This window comes from Mobula hypostoma, chromosome 1 (genome assembly GCF_963921235.1).
Source record: "Mobula hypostoma chromosome 1, sMobHyp1.1, whole genome shotgun sequence".
NCBI lineage: Eukaryota > Metazoa > Chordata > Chondrichthyes > Myliobatiformes > Myliobatidae > Mobula > Mobula hypostoma.
The window spans coordinates 26832889-26852469 of record NC_086097.1 but is presented as its reverse complement, the minus strand read 5'-3'; the positions used below and the strand labels follow the sequence as shown (position 1 = coordinate 26852469).

The window sequence follows — 19581 nt, the reverse complement described above, 5'->3', positions numbered from 1 at the left end:
TTCTCGGCTTTTCTGTCCAAGGGCATTGGTGTTTCCATACCAGGCCAATGTACTCTCCACCACTTATCTACGTTTGTCAAAGTTTTAGATGACATGCCAAATCTTCACAAACGGGCCCAGACCCGTTCATTCCTGGAATCATTCTCACGAACCTTCTCTGGGCCCCCCTCCATTGCCAGCACATCCCTTCTCAGTTAGGGGGTCCAAAACTGCTCACAATACTCCAAATGTGGTCTGACCAGTGACTAGTACAGCGGGCTTCACATTAAACAGCACGAGGGACTGAGCTCCTGACCGACTACACGCTTACCTGACAGAGGCGGACGTTGGGATAGGGATGAGCTTCCTCATGCAGCTGTGCCTTTGCCAGTCTCTGCTCGCCGTGGACAATCAGCAAGGGCTTGGTCCTGCAATCGAAGGTTGAGAGAGAGATAGAGAAGGTGAGGGGAAGGGGCTTTCCTGATGCATTTCAGTCTTCTTCTGCATCAGCCAGGACACAACAGGACACAGGCTCCACCTTACAGAACATAGACCACCGATCGCTGCTGGGTCCTCCCCTCCGTGGACTCTGTCTACACCTCCTGCTGCTGAGGTAAAGCAGCCAACAAAATCAAAGATCCCACCCACCCCAAACATCCTCTCTTCCCCCGGCCAGAAGATACAAAAGCCGAGAGCATGGCTCAAGGACATCTTCGGTCCCAGGGGCCCCCAACCTTTTTTGCACCGCGGACTGGTTTAATATTGACGATACTCTTGTGGACCAGCCGACGGGGTGGGGGGGGTGGTGTTAGTCAACAGTGGGCATGACAGGGAATGAGGAAAGGTGCAGCTGACTCATATCGTTTCCTCGCGGCTCGGTACCTGTCTGCGGCCCAATGGTTGGGGACCGCTGTTCTACCCCACTGACTATTGAACCATTCCCAAGAGTGACAAGATGGACTCTTGACCACACAAGCTGCCTTTTCATGACCTTGTCTGCTGGCATTGCAGGTTCTCTGTAACACTTCATTCTACGTTGTGGTTGTTTTACCTGTATCACCTCAGTGTACCGTGTAGTCTGTATGAATGGTTTGCAAGACAAGCTTTTCACTGCAATTTGATACGTGTAACAATAACCACCAGTTTACCTGATCCACCGGGGTGTAGCCACTGTCTAGAGTAAGCAGTTACTTTACCTGACACAGGTGAGACAGTCCTGGCACGTGAAGCCAGCTTTTGTGGACGGGACGGATGGGATCTCCAGTGAGATCCAACGGCCGGGAAGGTGGCTCTGCGACACTCCGTGAAGAGCAAAGAGCATGACAAGGCACAGAAGGAGTCATGGTCATCCACTGCAACTAAGGAAGACCCCAGCTGTGATGACTACTCGTACCACTGGACTCAGACCTCCAAGGTCGAGAGAGGGGAACTGCCCAGTGCAACGGCTTTTCCACTTTTAAAAACTCTCCCACACAAAGTTTCAGATATGACGGACAATCGTCACAACATCAGGTTCCACCACCGTATTTGACAACGTGTTCCAGATATCAGACACTCTCAGTGTAGAAATCAGAGTGGGGTTTTAAACCAATACCCAAAGACACCTTCGCTCCATACCTGGTCACACTTAACCCTTTGTATACACTCAGTGGCCACTTTATTAGATACACCTGAACATCTGCTTGTTAAAGCAAATATCTAATCAGACAATCATATGGCAGCAACTCAGCACACAAGGTCAAATGGTTCAGTTGTTGTTCAGATCAAACATTAGAATGGGGAAGAAAGGCTCTAAAAATAAACCAGGAAATTATAGGCCAGTGGGCCTGACATCAGTAGTGGGAAAGTTATTGCAAGGTATTCTAAAGGGACCAGATATATAAATATTTGGATAGACATGGACTGATTAAAGATAGTTAGCATTGCTTCATATATAGTAGGTTGTGCCTAACCAATCTTATAAGAGTTTTTTGAGAAAGTTACCAGGAAAGTTGATGAAGGCAAGGCAGTGGATGTTGACTACAAGGACTTTAGCAAGGCATTTGACAAGATCCCACATGGGAGGTTAGTCAAGAAGATTCAGTCGCTGGGCATTCAAGACAAGGTAGTAAATTGGATTAGACATTGGCTTTGTGGGAGAAGCCAGAGAGTGGTAGCAGATGGTTGCCTCGCTAACCAGAGGCCTGTGACTGGTGGAGTGCCGCAGGGATCGGTGCTGGGATCATTGTTGTTTGTCATCTATATCAATGATCTGGATGGTAATGTGATAAACTGTATTAGCAAATCTGCAGATCACACCAGGACTGGGGATGTAATAGACAGCGAGGAAGACTATTGTGGCTTGCATGAATCTGAACGGGCTGGAAAAGTGGGCTGAAAATTGGCAGCTGGAATTTAATGCAGACAAGTACGAGACGTTGCACTTCAGTAGGACCAACCAGGGTAGGTCTTACACAGTGAATGGCAGAGCACTGAGGAGTGTGGTAGAACAAAGGGATCTGGGAATACAGGTCCATAGTTCATTGAAAGTGGTGCCACAGGTTGATAGGGTTATTGAGAAAGCTTTGGTACATTGCTCTTCATAAATCAAAGTATTCAGTACAGGAGATGGGATGTTATGTTGAAGTTGTATAAGACATTGGCGAGGCCTAATTTGGAGTATTATGTGCAGTTTTGCTCACCGACCTACAGGTAAGACGTAAATAAGGTTGAAAGAATACAGAAAAAATTTACAAGGATGTTGACGGGTCTAGAGGACCAGAGTAACAAGGAAAAGATTGAATAGGTTAGGACTTTATTTCTGGAACATAGAAGATTGAGGGGAGATTTGTTAAAAGTATACAAAATTATGAGGGTATAGATAGGGTAAATGCAAGCAGGCTTTTTCCACGGTCGGGTGGGACTACAAGAGGTCATGGGTTAAAGGTGAAAGGTTTAAGGGGAACACGAGGGGAAACTCCTTCACTCAGAGGGTCATGAGAGTGTGGAATGAGCTGCCAGTGCAAGAGATGCATGCAAGCTCAATTTCAACATTTAAGAGAAGTTTTGATAGGTACTTGGATGGTAGGGGTATGGAGAGCTGTGGTCGCTGGGAATAAGCAGTTTAAATGGCTCAGCACGGACTGAATGGGCCAAAAGGCCTGTTTCTGTGCAGTACTTTTCTATAAATGTAATCTAACTGACTTTGACCAGGGAATGATTGTTGGTGCCAGATAGGGTGGCTTGAGCATCTCAGTATCTGCTGATCTCCTGAGATTTTCGCACACAGTCTCTAGATTTTACAGAGAATGGTGTTAAAAAAAAAACAAAAAAAAACACATCCAATGAGGGGGCAGAAATGTCTTGTTAATAAGAGAGGTCAGAGGAGAATGGCCAGACTGTTTCAAACTGACAAGAAGGTGACAGTAACGTAAATAACCACACGTTACAACAGGGATGTGCAGCACCCCTGAACGCACAACACATTGAACCTGGAAGTGGATGGGCGACAGCAGCAGAAAACCATGAACATAGCAAGATTTTCTCACATTTGTCCTTCAACACCTTTCTAAACAAGGCACTCATCTCTCACTACTGACTGCATTTTCTGCATCGACGACTTCCTGAAGACCCAACTCACCTGAATTCTTCAGGATACTGCTTCATAAGCCAAGGAATATCGATGCAATAATTGAACTGAAAGATAAAAACGTTAAAAACATATAAATGTTATTAAAAAAATTTACAACAAATATAAATAAATACCTCTGCTAAGCAGCAGCCCCATGTCATGACCAGTCCCTATGTACTTCTATTCTCCATCAGGAAGGTCTTAATGCTTTTTGCCTTTTTGTAAACAACAGACCCAACCAGTTCCCTCCACCACCACACTCCTCCGTCTGGCAGAAATGGTCCTCAACTTGAACAATATCTCTTTCAGCTCCTCCCACTTTCTCCAAACAGAATGGATAGCCGTGGGCCCCTGCACGAGCCCTAGCTATACTTGCTTTTTCACTGGCTACTTGGAACAGATCATGTTCCAAGCCTTCCCTGGTAATGCTCCCCAGCTCCCTCTGCACTACACTGGTGCTGCTTCCTGCACCCCTGCTGAGCTCAACAATTTCACCAGCTTTGCCTCCAACTTCCACCCAGTTCTTAAATTCACTTGGTCCACCTCTCCCCTTTCTCAATCACTTTGTCTCCATCTTTAGAGACAAGCTGTCCACTGATATATTTTATAAGCTTACGGACAAGCTACCTTGACTATACCTCTTCCCATCCTGTCTCCTGTAAAAATGACATTCCCTTTTTTCAGTTCCTCCATCTCTGCCGCATCTGTTCCAAGATGGGACTTTAGGTTTCATGACATCAAAGAACGGGGTTACCCTTCCTCTACTGCTAATGGTGGCCCCTCCATTTCCCGGACATCCACCCTCAACCCATCTTCCTGTCAGCACAACAGTCTCCAGAGTTTACGGAGAATAGTGTGAAAAACAACATACATACAGTGAGCATGGGTAAAAATGCTTTGTTAATGATAGAGGTCATAGAATGGCCAGTTTATTATACTCTTTTCCCATAACACTGCAAATTTCTACCTTTTAAAATCTACACTCAGTGGTCACCTAATTAGGTACACCTGTACACCTGCTCATTAACGCAAATATCTCATAAGCCAATCAGGTAGCAGCAACTCAATGCGTTAAAGCATAACAGACACGGTCAAGAGGTCCAGTTGCTGTTCAGAGCAAACACCAGAATGGGGAGGAAATGTAATCTGGGTGACTTTGACCATGGAATGATTGTTGAGACGGGGTGGTTTGAGTATCTGAAATTGCTTATCTCTTGGGGTTTTCTCACACACACACACACACACACACACACACACACGTCTCTCAAGAGTTAACAGAGAGCGGTGCAAAAAACAAAAAGAAACAGCCATTGAGCAGCAGTTCTGTGGGAGAAAACACTGATAATCAGCGAGGTCAGAGGGGAATGGCCAGAAGTTGACAGGAAGACGACTGTAGCTCAAACGACCACACATTACAACAGTATCTCTGAACGTACTACACATTGAACCTTGAAGTGGATGAGCTACAGCAGCAGATGACCACAAGCATACACCGAGTGGCCACTTCATTAGCTGCAGGTGGAACCTAAAAAGTGGCCACTGTGTGTGTACCCAATCCCTTTTAAGGGTTATTTAATGCCTCCCCCATTTTTTATGTAGTATTTTTGGAATTATGGGTTGCTGCAAATATTTCTCCACATTTCCTGGATCAAAGCTACCCATTTTGAACAGCCCTATTCAACTGACTAAAGCTTCTGCACTCTACACAGAGTAACCTAACTACTTTCCCAGTGCTCCCTCCCCGACACAGTAGAATGGGGTTTTCTCACCTGAGCAGAAGCTACTATTGTCCCAAAGAGTGGCGATAGAATATCTGTAACAGTTTTAAGAAAACAAAGATAATTAAGACAACTCAGATCCTCAATCCCGACAACATCACCGTAAATTTTCTCTTTCAATTTTATCGATACATTTCCTGTGGGTAGGTGACCAGGACTGCAGGCAGTACTCCAGATCCAACCTCACCGACATCTTCAATATAACACCCAACCTCTGTACTCAATGCATCAAGATTTTACATAGAATTAAAAGATGCTTATAAAATACTGAGAGGTACAGATGGACAGCGAGTATCTTTTTCCCAGGGTCAAAATGTCTAATACCAGAAGGAATGCATTTAAGGTGAGAGGGGAAATTTCAAAAGAGATGCGTGGGGCAAGTTTCTCTACAGAGTGTGGTCAGTACCCGGAATGCAATGCCGGGGTTGGTAGTGGAGGCAAATAAAATACAGGCCAGCAAGAGGCACGTGAGGAGGGTTATGGATGTTTGTTGTGCAGGCAGAAGGAATTAGTTTAATTAGATAGCTAGAACATGGAACAGTACAGCACAACACAGGCCCTTCGGCCCACTATGCTGTGCTGCCCTTTAACCTACACCAAGATCAATCTAACTCTTCCTTCCCCTACAGGCCTCTAATTTTCTTTCATCTACGTGCCTATCTAAGTCTCCTTCCATAAGCAGTAAGGCTGATCAACATCTCCACACCCGCAACCACCACTACTTTATCACTTCCCATCAGTCACCTTATGTACAAACACTCCTGTGCCTAGCATTACTTTTTGTACATACAATCAATGTCTACAAGCTATCTTATAAGTTTACGTTTATTATGTTTTTATTATTATTACATTCTTTATCTTATTGTACTTTATTTCATGCTGCATCAGATCCGGAGTAACAATTATTTTGTTCTCCTTTACACTTGTGTACTGGAAATGACATAAAACAATTTAGAATATTAAATGTTTCTAATACAGGTGTCCCCCGCTTTTCGAACGTTCGCTTTACGAAACTTCACTGTTATGGAAGACCTACATTAGTTACCCTGTTTTCGCTTTCAGAAGGTGTTTTCACTGTTACGGAAAAAAATCAGCGCACGAAAAAAGGCAGCGCGCACCCCGAGCTGCCGCTCTCCCCGGATTCTCTCCGGTATTGCTTTAACACGTGCCTATGAGCAGCCGTTTGCAAAATGAGTTCTATGGTATCGGAAAAGCCTAAAAGAGCTCGTAAGGGTGTTACACTTAGCGTAAAACTAGACATAATTAAGCGTTTTGATCGTGGTGAACGAAGTAAGGACTGAGTGAGTTTGGCTTGTGGAAGCTGCCGAAGATGATGTTGAAGAGGTTTTGGCATCCCATGACCAAGAACTGACAGATGAAGAGCTGATGCAATTGGAAGAGGAAAGGATAACAATTGAAACCGAATGAGTAATGATAAAGTACGATTTTAATTGTGAAATGGTACGTAGGTTTAGGGGATATCGGCAGGATGGTTTGAGTGTTTACAAAGAACTGTTTGATAGAAAAATGCACAAGGATCAGCTGTCAAGCAAGCCTTCCACATCAGCCACAGCCGACAACGAACCTTGACCTTCAACATTGAGGTGAGCAGTCATAGGAGAAGATGAGTTGCCTGCTCTAATGGAAACAGACGACGAGATGACACCCCAGTGTCCCACCACCCCAACCCCCAGGCCACGGATAGATACCGATTCGCGGAGAATGCAATGGTAGCCGGGAGGCACACAGCACATCTTTAAGAAAAAAGCCGAAATAAACATGCTAATTAATTAGGTGCTGCCCGGCTCATAAATGTCGGCGCAGATCAGAGGAGATTGCATCAGCACTGATCTGCGCCGACAGTTACGTGTTAGGCGGCACCTAATTAATTAGCATGTTTATTTTGGCTTTTTTCTTAAACATGTGCTGTGTGCCTCCCGGCTACCACTGGACTCCTGCGTGCTTTGTGGCAATGTATGGGTCAGCGGCCTGGAGGGTGGGGGCCACTGCACCACCCCAACCTGCGACAACTCAGTCTAACAGACCATCATCCGTGTGCTCGGCGCTGTCCCAATTCCAGTAAGTGATACTACACTGTACATACATCATTTCTACTTTATATCGGCTGTGTACTTTTACATGTTATTTGGTATGAATTGGCAGCTTCATCGCTTAAAGGTTACTGGAGAGAGTGTTTTTGCCAACAGCACTTGCGTGAGATCTTCTGCCGACGGCGCTTGCATGAGATTTTCGCTACGGAGAACAGTTCAGTAATGATTGTGGAAAAGTATTTCTACTTTATATAGGCTGTGTATTTATCATATCATTCCTGCTTTTACTATATGTTACTGTTATTTTAGGTTTTATGTGTTATTTGGCGTGATTTGGTAGGTTATTTTTGGGTCTGCGAACACTCACAAAATTTTCCCATATAAATAAATGGCAATTGCTTCTTTGCTTTACGACATTTCGGCTTACGAGCCGTTTCACAGGAACGCTCTACCTTCGGATGGCGGGGGAAACCTGTATATCTATGTACCTTTGCCATCATCTAACAGGGCATTTCTTGCACTCAGCCTGCTCCGTATCAAAAACCCTCCTCAGAAATCCCCCCTACATTTTCTCCAATCATCTTAAAATTAAGCCTTCTTGTATTAACCATTTCCACTCTGGGAAAAGGTCTCTGGCTGTTCACTCTATCTATGCCTTGTATCATCTTATATACCTGTAAGTCACCACTCATTCTCCTTTGAGAAAAACCCTGGCTCGCTCACCGTCTTCACAAGCCATGCTCTCTAACATAGGCAGCATCCTGGTAAATCTCCTCTGTACTCTCCACGTCTCCTTTTCCTGTGTTGTACTATGTTTTAAATCTCCAACATCACTACTTTCTGAAACCCAAAGTGTTCATCTCAACCACATGAGGCTTTGGCTCGAGAATTTGAGAGGAGAACTGATGACTACAAATAACTGCCCCCTCACACATTCAAAGTTATATTTTACCTCTAAATGAAGAGCAAGAAAAAAAATAACATCAGATCAGGCAGGACCCATGGAAGCAGAAAGGGAGAAAATAGTTCAGGTCAAGGAGACTTTTTCCAGGGAAAGTAAAAATTATTTTAATTTGTAGAAAAGATGGGACAGGGAAAGTGCTGGAAATACTCAGCAGAATGGATGTGTGCATTTCTCTGTCTCTGTCTGTTAGCAGGAGATAGGCATTGCGTTACTGACCAATAACCATTACCAGCCCACAGACTCCACACGTACAATCTTTGGCAGCTAAGACTTTTGCACAGCACTGTTGTAATTTTGTATATCGCACTCTACTGCTAGCACAAAAAAGGGAAAAAAATCATGACATACGTGAGTGATGATAAACCTGGTTCTGATGTGGGTCTCTGTAGTGGACTGATAGTTGGAAAGTGGCAGGGAGAGGGGAATAATGGTTGGGAAAAGGGGAAGGGAGAGGGGAGAGAGCGGGAAGCATCAGAGAGACATTCTGTAATGATCAATAAACCAGTTGCTTGGAATCAAGTGGCCTTGCCTGGTATACAATGCAATACAAAGAAAATACTATGAATTACAATAAGAAAAATAGATTAAAAATTTAATTAAAAAGGTAGTGCAAAAAGAGGGCAAAAATAGTGAGGTATGTTCATGGGGTCATCGTCCATTCAGAAATCTGATGGTGGAGAAGAAGCTGTTCTTAAACTGTCGAGTGTGTGTCTTCAGACTCCTGTACCTCCTCCCTGAATGGTAGCAATGAGAGGAGAGGAGGTACAGGAGCCTGAAGACACACACTCATTGTTTTAAGAACAGCTTCTTCCCCTCCGCCATCAGATTTCTAAATGGACAATGAACACGTTCTCACTGCAATTCTCCGGCTGTCTACTTGATTTACATCTCTCATCATCGTACACCGTTATCAAGTTGCCTCTCATTCTCCCATGTTGCTGATACACAAAACAAATTTTTACGGCGTTTATACCCTGTCTATGTATGCCCATGACAATGAATTTGACCTTGCCTTTTATATGAAGAGCACAGATGTTGTCCTTGGACGAGATTCCCGACACTTTGGTCAGATAAAAGCTGAAGGTCTGCTCTGTGCCCAGCAAATCCCACTTATCCAGCATCCCGCCAGCCGCCTGCACTTCTGGTTTCTGCTCCTCCTCTGCGAAGCCATAGTGATCCAGATCTCCCAGGCAGGCTTTCTTCGGTTTCAGACAAGAGGCCTTCTCTTCCACTCTCTCCTCCTTGACCTGCCGCCCGTGTACTTTGCTCTCGGGCTCCTCGTCGCTGCTGGACAGCCCCCAGCCCAGTTCGGAAGAGGGTCTCGCCCGTTTGGCCGTGGGGGTGGGGTCGTATGATTCGGTTTTGACTGACCTGGGGGGCAGCTGGAGGGAGCAAAGATCTTGCTCCTCTGTCCTAGCGACCCCCTGCGCCCGGCCACAGTGCGATGCCTCGAACTCCCCTTCGTCAATCACTGTCTCGTCAGAGTCGGACACCTCGTCCCTCCTGACTGGATGCAGCCCTGCGCCAGCAGCTCCTTGGACAGGCTTCTGGTCCTCCTCATCGCTGCTCGACACCGTCCACTTCCCGTGCTGGCTCTCTGTTCTGCTCGACATGGCACTACAAAGAAAAAAAATAACAAGAGCCTGCATTTAGGTAGCATTCTCTTCCACCCACAAACTGTCTGGGCGGTATTTCTATGAATTTCCAACCTGCGCCTTGTAAGGCACGAAAATGCCCGACGCAGGCCTCTCATGGTCTGAGTCGACGTCCTCCCGTTCCCCCTTGGTATTGCTTTATTATTGCCACATGTACCAAGATACAACAAAAAGTTTGCCTTGGATCCTGTTCATTATACAAACATTACAGCTCTTCGGCCCACAATGTTATGCTGTCCTTTTAACCTATTGTAAAATCAATATAAGCCTCTCCCACACATCCCACCATTTTTCTTTCATCCACGTACCTATCTAAGAACCTCTTCAACGTCCCATTGATCTGTCTCTACCATGACCCCTGGCAGCATCTACCAGGCACTTACCACTCTCTGCCTTTCCTCCGTTCACCTTAAACTGATGTCCTTTGGTATTGGCCATTGCTGCCCTGGGAGAAAGGTGCTGGCTGTCCACTCTACCGATACCTTTCATCGCCTCATACACCTCTATCAAATCACCTCTCACCCTCCCTCACTCCCAAGAGAAAAGCCCGAGCTCACAAGGTACATTCTGTAATCTGGGCAGCATTCTTGTCAGTCTCTGCTGCACCCTCCCTCACATCCTACCTACAATGAGGTGACCAGGACTGAACACAACACTCCAAGTGTGGTCTAACCAGAGTTTTATAGAGCTGCAATGTTACCTCGCAGCTCTTGGACTCAATCCCCCAACTAATGAAAGCCAACGCACCATACGTTTTCTTAAAACTGCAACATTGGGGCATCTATGGATGTCAACCCTGAGGTCCCTCTGTTCCTCACACTGCTAGGATTCCTGCCATTAACCTTGTACTCGAAGTTCGATCTTCATTCAGATTTATTTGAATTAAACTCAGCCCACTGGTCTAGTTGATCAAGGCCCCAGAGTAGTGTCAGATAACCACTGACAACTATTCCACCATTTAGAGCATAATCCACACACCTACTAACCATGCCACCTATGTTCTCAGCCAATATGTTGATATAAGATGATGAAACACATTGGACCTTGCACCGTCACTGGCCAGAGGCCTCCAATCTGAAAATCAGCCCTCCACCAGAATCTACTGTCTCCTACCTCCAATCCAAGGTAGTATCATTAAATAAAACTATGCGATAACCGGATTGTCCCATGACCTTTTGTAGTTTCAATATCCTTTGATGTAGAAAAATCACCATTTTGACATGGAGAGATTAACATGACTGGTTCTTCTCTGCTTTCTCTTCAAATAAATAAAAGCATCCGTTAGTCTAGCGAGATCACGGGTCTGCGCCTGGAAAATCTTCACTCTCCAGGGCGCAGGCCTGGGTAAGGTTGTATGGAAGACCAGCAGTTGCCCATGCTGCAAGTCTCCCCTCTCCATGACAGCGATGTTGTCCAAGGGAAGGGCATTAGGACCCACACAGCTTGGCACCAGTGTCATCTCTTCAAATATAATTAGAGCAATACCTCTACTTACATTACATTAAGAGATTTAAAAAAACTTATGCAACGCAGTCACTGTCATACTATGGGAAATATAACAGATAATATGAGCCCTACAATCTCCCTCAAATAGCAGTGTGACAATTACTAAGAACCTATATCTCTTATGGTCTTATAAACAGTGTTGAGCTTGAGAGGGGAGAGGGGTGAGAGCTCTGAGCTCCTGGGAGTCAACACCAGCAACAGCCTGCCCTGGCCCAACCACGTAGATGTCACAGCCAAGAAAGCTCATCGAAGCCTCTGCTTCCTTTGGAGGTTACAGAAATTTGGCATGTTCCTGTCAAATCTTACCGATTTTTAAATCGATGCTCCATAGAAAGCATTCTGTCTTGATGCATAACGGCTTAGTACAGAAACTGCTGTGTGTGTGACAAGAAACTGCAGAAAGTTGTGACAGAGCTCAGCACATCACGGAAATCAGATTCCCTTCTATGGACTGTTTATTCTTCTCGCTCCCTCAGTACAGCAGCCAGCATAATCTAAGACCCCTCCCACCCCGGATATTCTCTCTTCTCCCCCTCCCATCGGGCAGGAGATACAAAAGCCTGAAAGCACATCCCGGCAAGCTCAAGGACGGCTTCTACCCTGCTGTTATCTGACACTTGAATACACCCTTTGTGGAGTAAGATGGACTGTAGATCAACCATCAACCTTTTTATGATCCTGCATTTTATCCTTCACCTGCACTGTTCTATACCTTATTCTGCACTGTTACTGTTTTACCCTGTTCTACATCAATGCACTGGGTCACAATCTGATCTGATAAACAGTATGCAAAACAAGCTTTCCACTGTTTCTTCGCTCAAAGTACATTTATTATTGAAGTACAGTACATATATGTCACCATACTCAACCCTGAGAGTCATTTACTTGCGGGCATACACAGCAAATCCAAGAAACACAACCAAATCAATGAAAAACCACACCCAACAGAACCGACAACAACCAATGTGCAAAGGACAACAAACCGCACAAATATGAAAGAGAAGAACAAATAAACAAGCAATAAATATCGAGTAAGTACATGAAATGAGGGGTCCTTGAAAGTGAGTTCATAGGTTGTGGGAACAGTTCCAAGATGGGGGAGTGTGAAGTCATCCTCACTGCCTCAACAGCCTGACTGACGACTGAGGGTTAATAACTGTTCCTGTGCCTGGCAGTGAGGGTCCTGAGGCTCCTGTACCTCCTTCCTGATAGCATCAGTGAGAAGAGAGCGGGGGCCGTCGATGATCGACGCTGCTCTCCTGTGACTCCGCGTAGATGTGCTCAATGGTGGGGGAAGGCTTCACCCATGACTGACTGGACCATATCCACTACTTTGTGTAATCTTTCCTGTTGGGGGGCATTGATGGGCATTCAAGGCATTGATGTTTCCATACCAGGGCAATCAATAAACTCTCCACCACACATCTTCAGAAGTTTGTCATAATTTCAGATATCATTCTGTATCTTCGCAAACTTGTAAGGAAGTAGAGGTGATGCCGTGCTTTCGCTGTAATTGCGCCTACATGCAGTTGGCAACACGTGACAATAATAAACCAATTCCAACCCAGCACAGGAGCAGGCTCTTTGGCCCATCATGCCCATATCAGCCCTGAAATACTCATCCTTTCAGCTTGTTACCAAACATTCTGATAAACTTCTACAGATGCAATGCTGAAAGTATCCTGACTGGCTGTACGGCAACTGCAGAGGGTAGTGGATCTGGCCCAATGCATCACGGGCACATCCCAATCGGCAGTACGTACAGGACATTCTGCCTCAAGGTGGTGACATCCATCATTGTAGGTCCCCCACCATCCAGGCTGTGCCATCTTCTCATAGTTACATCGGACTGTTGGTACAGAACCGACCACCTGGTTCAGAAACAAATACTTCTCTTCAATCATTCTGTTCTTGAACCAACCGGCACAACCTTAACCACTACAATTTAGCAACGCCATGACCACTCGATGATTCATTAGCTCAATTTAATATCTGAGGATATACACCATATACAACCTGAAATTCTTACTATCCGCAGACATCCTCAAAACAGAAGGGGAAAAACCCCCCAAAGAATGCATGACGGGAGAACATTAGAACCCCAAAGCCCCCACCCTCCCATGCACAAGCAGTAGCAAAAGCATCACACCCCCTCATTTGCCTCAGTAACCCCCCCCCCGACACCCACCATACGACAGCCCCCCAGGGACCACGATCGAAAGTCCATCCAAAATACCACTGTCCATCCCCGATCACTTTGCACTAAAATGGACTTTTTGTTTTTTCTCCTACAGTAATTGTGCGTTCCCTGTGAAAACTGTGTATAACTTGTGTTTTATGAACATTACGTGCTGGTGATGCTGCGGCAAGTAAGTCTTTTTTTAACTACACCTGTATTTCATGCAAGAGACAGACCTCCTGTACCATAACCTACCTCACTGTGACCTTTCACCATATTGCTTGCCCGGACTACACTTTCCTGCTAAATGTACACTTCATTCTGCATTCGTATCGTTTTCCCTTGTACTTCCCGAGTGCTCTCCGGTAATGAATCGATCTGTATTTCGACACACGGGATGATAACAAACCAATTTTACTAAACTTAATGCCAAAAGACACCTGCCTTACCAGTGTGTCCACGTCCCTCGGGAGATCACCAGCAGTAATCAGCACACCGTGCACAGGTCTGGTCAGCACGTTACAGAAAGGAAATCAGCAACCACCGCGGTGCTAAAGGAACACCCCTCCTCACTCCAAAGGATATGCAAGCTATTTACTTCTGTCTGAGCAGTCCATTCATCCCATCGCGGCCATGCCTGCCGCACGGTAATGTGTAATTATGTACAGTAGCGTACTTCACCAAGCGGGTCACGTGGGGACGGCGGTTGCTTTCCAACAAAGATTTGCAAAGTCTTACGGGGCCCAGCAGAAGAAGACCAGGCTGGGTAGATTACTCTGCGCTTGGTCCCGAACTCCTACAGGAAACAATGCAGACTGGGGCACAGCGTAGTTCAGAGTGGCTCCCGGGCTGTCTACCCCGATACCGTCCGGACAAAACTCGGCAGCTTCTACCGGCCCCAAACTCTGGACGCCGCCGTGTTCGCTACCATGCAAGGGGAGGGGGAATGGGGAGGAACGATGCAGCCGGTCGGAGGGTGAAGTGCGTTGATTAGAGCGGACACGCTGCGTCGCAGCTGCAATTAAACCCCCGCTCTCCGAAAAAGCCGGCCTCAGAACGCGGTCGGAAGCGCTCCCTGGGTCCTACCGCCGGCCGCATCTTTCCCGTTAACCTTCAGCTCGCCTTCCGCCTTCAAAAGCCACTGACAACAGAACTCGCTCGAAAACGGCAACTTAATCCACTCTCCTTCGACAAAGCGCTGTATTTCTATCAGCCTCACTCACTTCGTGAGTGCAAAAGGTGCCAATGTGCAGTTTGGTTGTAGCTGGTCAAATCAATATTTGTCAAAATCACATCAGGCCTATTATACGTAGTGATAATATTTGTGTATAGTCTTTCATTGATTCTAATGCATTTCTTTGTTCTACTGTGAATGCTTGCAAGAAAATTAATCTCGGCTAGTTATATGATGACATATAAATACTTTGATAATAAATTTACTTTGAAAAATTCCACTATTGATACCACTAAAATTAATCATACGTTCAATTGCAAAATGGTTTGTGTGATCTTGCTGTGCAAAACCTGGCTCTTGTGATCAGCGTGTTTTAAGAGTGACTTTACGACGAAAGTAACTCAGTAAATATGTAATACACTTCTTCTAAGATGCACTAAGTCTTAATGCTTTTTTTTTAACTTGAAAAGTTCATATATTTTTCCGTTATATCTTGGTAACCAAAACAGAAAATACTCAACAGGTCAGTGTCGCGTGTGTGGAAGGAGAAAAAGGAGCTAAAGTTTTGGATCAATTACCTTCCATCAGATTGGAAACCTTAATAATTAATCCGAAACGTTGACTATTTCTTTCTGCACAGACTCTGCCGACCCACTGAGTAATTACAGCATTTTCTGTTTTCAATTTCAGATCTTGCAACATCTGCAGGTTTTTAGATTTTATTTTTGATTGTTCGTCTCCACACCCCATTCTCCATATTGGCGCGCAATCATCCCCTAATATAAACACGGGAGGTTCTGCAGATGCTGGAAGTCCAGAGCAACGACACAATGCTGCAGGAACTCAGCAGGTCAGGCATCATCTATGGAAAGGAATTTCCTGAGGGAAGGTCTCACTCCGAAACGTTGACTGGCTATTCCTCTCCATAGTTGCTGCCTGACCTGCTGAGTTCCTCACAAACAAGAGAAAATCTGCAGATGCTGAAAATCCAAGAGGCACACACAAAATGCTGGAGGAACTCAGCAGGCCAGGCAACATGTGTGGAAAATAAACGTACAGTCGACGTTTCGGGCCGAGTACTGCCGAAGGACTCTGTCGTCTCACTCTGGGTTTCCAGCATCTGCAGAATCCTGTGTGTTTATAAAATGCAGATGGACAAATTTTGCTGCGATTACCAGTTCGCAGTCCTTCGAGCAGATCACCGAGCCAGAGAGTTTACAAAGTGTTTCATTTTCCAGTGGCAAATTCCGCTTAAACTCCTGCGACATAACCCCTTTAAGACTCTGAGCCAACCGCCGTGCTTGTTGAAAGGCAGTGGAAGGCTGAAGTTCGCCGAATGGGGAATTAGTTTGTGGTTGCGCGGAAGTTACAAAAGCAGAAACTCCCAAACAGATGAGAGAAGGAAACGGGAGCGAACAACGGTGTCGTGAGTGGGAGTGAGGGGGGCACTCGTTGTATGTAGTGGTCCAGAGGGTCGATGAGAGAATTAGTGTAGAACCGATTTGATGCAATCCACCATGTATCGATATCCTGGCGCCAGGTTCCAGGAGGAGAGACGAGTTACTGACTCGGAGAAGAGCCGCTGCGCAGCGGTAGGTTCAAGTTTAATGTTGTCTTAATTAAAGTTCGAAGTAGATTTATTACTAAAGTACATCTATGTCACCATTCACAACGCTGAGATTCATTTTCTTGTGGACAATCACGGTCAATACAAGAAACATGATAGAGTCAGTGAAAGATCACATCCAACAGGACGAGCAACAACCGAGGTGAAAAATACAACAACGCGCAAATACAAAACAAAAGATAGAAAAAAAATGAGCAATAAATATCGAGAACATGAGATGAGACCTTGAAAAAGAGTCCAATTCAGTGTTGGGGTGAATGAAGTATCCCCTCTAGTTCAAAAGCCTGATGGTGAGGGGTCCTAAGGCTCCTGTACCTTTCTCTTACGCAATTCTGTCAACGACATAGACAGAAAAAGAGAGGAGGTCCCGAAGGAAGATTACTGGGAGCTAGGAAGAAAATTGAAAAGTCAGATCTCCAGAGTAATAATCTCAGGATTACTGCCTGAGCCACGCACTAATGAAGGTAAGAATAGCAGAATTAAGCAGATGAATGTCTGGCGAAGTAAATGGTGCAGGGGGCAGGGCTTCAAAGTCTTGAATCATTGGGATCTATTTTGGGGAAGGTATGACTTATACAAAAAAGATGGATTACACCTGAACTCAAAAGGTACTAATATCCTGGTGGGATTGTTTAATATAGCTGTTAGGGAGGGTTTAAACTAAGTTGGCAAGGGGAAGGAAACCAAGGTGTTAGGGTCGAGGAAGAGGAAAATAGAAATAAGTCAAAAATACTGTGCAGCAAAGATGGCAAGAAGGACAGGCCGGAGAATATACAGGATAATTTGCTGCAAAATAGAAATATAGCAAAATCGACAACAGATACTGATCTAAACGTGCTGTACTTAAATGCACGCAGCATTAGAAATAAAGTGGATGACCTTGCTGCACAACTGCAGGTTAAAAGATATGACATTGTGGCCATCACCGAGTCATGGCTAAATGATGGATGTGATTGGGAGCTGAATATCCCAGGATACACAGTGTACAGGAAGGATAGGAAGGTAGGTAAAGGGGGTGGTGTGGCCCTGATGGTAAGCAACTATATCAAATCAATAGAAAGAAGGGACATAGGATCAGAAGAGGTAGAATCCTTATGGGTAGAATTAAGAAATGGCAAGGGTAAAAAGACACTAATAACAGGCCTCCAAACAGCAACCGGGATGTGGACTACAAGTTGCAGCTTGAAATAGAAAAAGCGTGTCAGAAGGAAAATGTCGAGATAATTATGGGGGATTTTAATATGAAAGTGGATTGGGAAAGTCAGGAAAGTAATGGATCTCAGGAGAGGGAGTTTGGAGAATGCCTACAGGATGGCTTTTTGGAGCAGCTTGTCCAGAAGCCCACCAGGGGACCGGCTGTTTTGGGTTGGGTGCTGTGTAACGAACCTGAGGCGATTAGGGAGCTGGAGGTAAAGGAACCCCTTGGAAGTAGTGATCATAATATGATTGAGTTCAGTTTCAAATTTGAAAAGGAGAAGCTGGTATCAGGTGTATCGATATTTCAGTGGAACAGGGGAAATTACAGTGGTATGAGAGAGGAACTGGCCCAAGTCGATTGGAAAAGTAAGCTAAATGGAGGGATGGCAGAGCAGAATTGGATGAAATACCCACAAGAAATAAGGAAAATGCAGGAAAAATATATTCCAAGAAAAAAGAAAATCATGAATGGAAAAATGGCACAAATGTGGCTAACGAGAGAGGTTAAGGCAAAAATAAAAGCAAAAGAAACGGCGTACAAGGAAGCAAAAATTAGTGGGAAAAATGAGGACTGGAAGACTTTTAAAAACTTACAGAGGAAACTAAGAAAGTCATTAGGAAAGAAAAGATGAATTATGAAAGGAAGTTGGTGATCAACATAAGAAAGGATACTAAGAGTTTTTTTAAATATATGAAGAGTAAAAGAGTGACAAGGGTAGATATGGGACGATTGAAAATGATGCTGGAGTAATTATAATGGATAACAAAGAGATGGCGGAGGAACTGAATGAGTATTTTGCATCAGTCTTCACAGTGGAAGACATGAGCAATATACCTGATAGCCAGAGGTATCAGGGAATAGAATTAGGTACAGTCAAGATTACTAGAAAGAAAGTGCTTGGGAAGCTAAGTGGACTAAGAATAGATAAGTCTCCCGGTCCGGATGAGGTGCACCCAAGGGTTCTGAAGGAGGTGGCTTTGGAGATTGTGGAAGCATTGGAAATGATCTTCCAGGAATCAATAGACTCTGGCATGGTTCCGTAGGACTGGAAGGTCGCAAATGTAGTTCCGCTATTTAAGAAAGGAAGGAGGCAGCAAAAAGAAAATTACAGACCTATTAGTCTGACATCAGTAGTTGGAAAGATATTGGAGTCAATCCTCAAGGGCGAGGTTATGAAATACCTCCAGGTGCATGACAAGATAGGCCGAAGCCAGTATGGTTTCATGAAGGGAAGATCCTGCCTCACCAACCTATTGGAATTTTTTGAGGTAATCTCGAATAAGATTGACAAGGGAGAGGCTGTGGATGTTGTGTATTTGGATTTTCAAAAGGCCTTCGATAAGGTGCCGCATATGAGGCTGCTTAATAAGGTGAGAGCTCATGGAATTATAGGAAAGATATTGAAATGGGTGGAGCATTGGCTGATAGGCAGAAAGCAAAGGGTGGGAATGAAGGGATCCTATTCTGATTGGTTGCCAGTTACTAGTGGTGTTCCGCAGGGGTCGGTGTTGGGGCCGCTTCTTTTTATGATGTATATCGATGATTTGGATTATGGATTAAATGGTTTTGTGGCTAAATTTGTGGATGACACCGAGATAGGTGGAGGAGCAGGAAATGTTGAAGAAATGGAAAGGTTGCAGAGAGACTTAGTTTAGGAGAGTGGGCAAAGAAATGGCAGATGAGATACAACGTTGACAAATGTACGCTTGTACATTTTGGAAGAAGAAATAATCCGGCAGATTATTATTTAGATGGGGAGAAAATTCAAAAATCGGAAGTGCAAAGGGACTTGGGGGTCCTCGTGCAGGATATCCTAAAGGTTAACCACCAAGTTGGATTGGCGGTAAGGAAAGCGAATGC

General features: G+C 44.9%; 2 protein-coding genes across 9 annotated transcripts in view; one reads left to right on the top strand and one right to left on the bottom strand.

Annotated features, from left to right (window-relative positions):
* Positions 1–16193, bottom strand: part of tdp1 (tyrosyl-DNA phosphodiesterase 1) — a 110360-nt gene extending 94167 nt beyond the window's left edge. For 3 of the 6 annotated variants that reach the window (XR_010017534.1, XM_063044892.1, XM_063044922.1), the window contains exons 1-5: positions 16072–16193; positions 9395–9999; positions 5359–5402; positions 3599–3654; positions 311–407 (exon numbers count right to left, since the gene is read on the bottom strand). Coding sequence is in view for 5 of the 6 variants with exons in the window: in XM_063044892.1 (XP_062900962.1) it covers positions 311–407; positions 3599–3654; positions 5359–5402; positions 9395–9995 (798 nt within the window). In the remaining variant the exon portion in view is untranslated. Of the gene's footprint in view, positions 1–310; positions 408–3598; positions 3655–5358; positions 5403–9394; positions 10000–14166; positions 14892–15474; positions 15983–16071 lie in introns of those variants that run through there. The other 3 variants (XM_063044916.1, XM_063044909.1, XM_063044901.1) reach the window with 3 other exon arrangements.
* Positions 16194–16235: 42 nt separating this feature from the next.
* The window catches only part of efcab11 (EF-hand calcium binding domain 11), a 137981-nt gene continuing 134635 nt past the window's right edge, over positions 16236–19581 (top strand). The window contains exon 1 of one of the 3 annotated variants that reach the window (XM_063045003.1): positions 16236–16488. In XM_063045003.1, the coding sequence (XP_062901073.1) occupies positions 16402–16488 (87 nt within the window). In that variant the 5' untranslated portion in view covers positions 16236–16401. The remainder of the gene's footprint in view (positions 16489–19581) is intronic. The other 2 variants (XM_063045019.1, XM_063045010.1) reach the window with 2 other exon arrangements.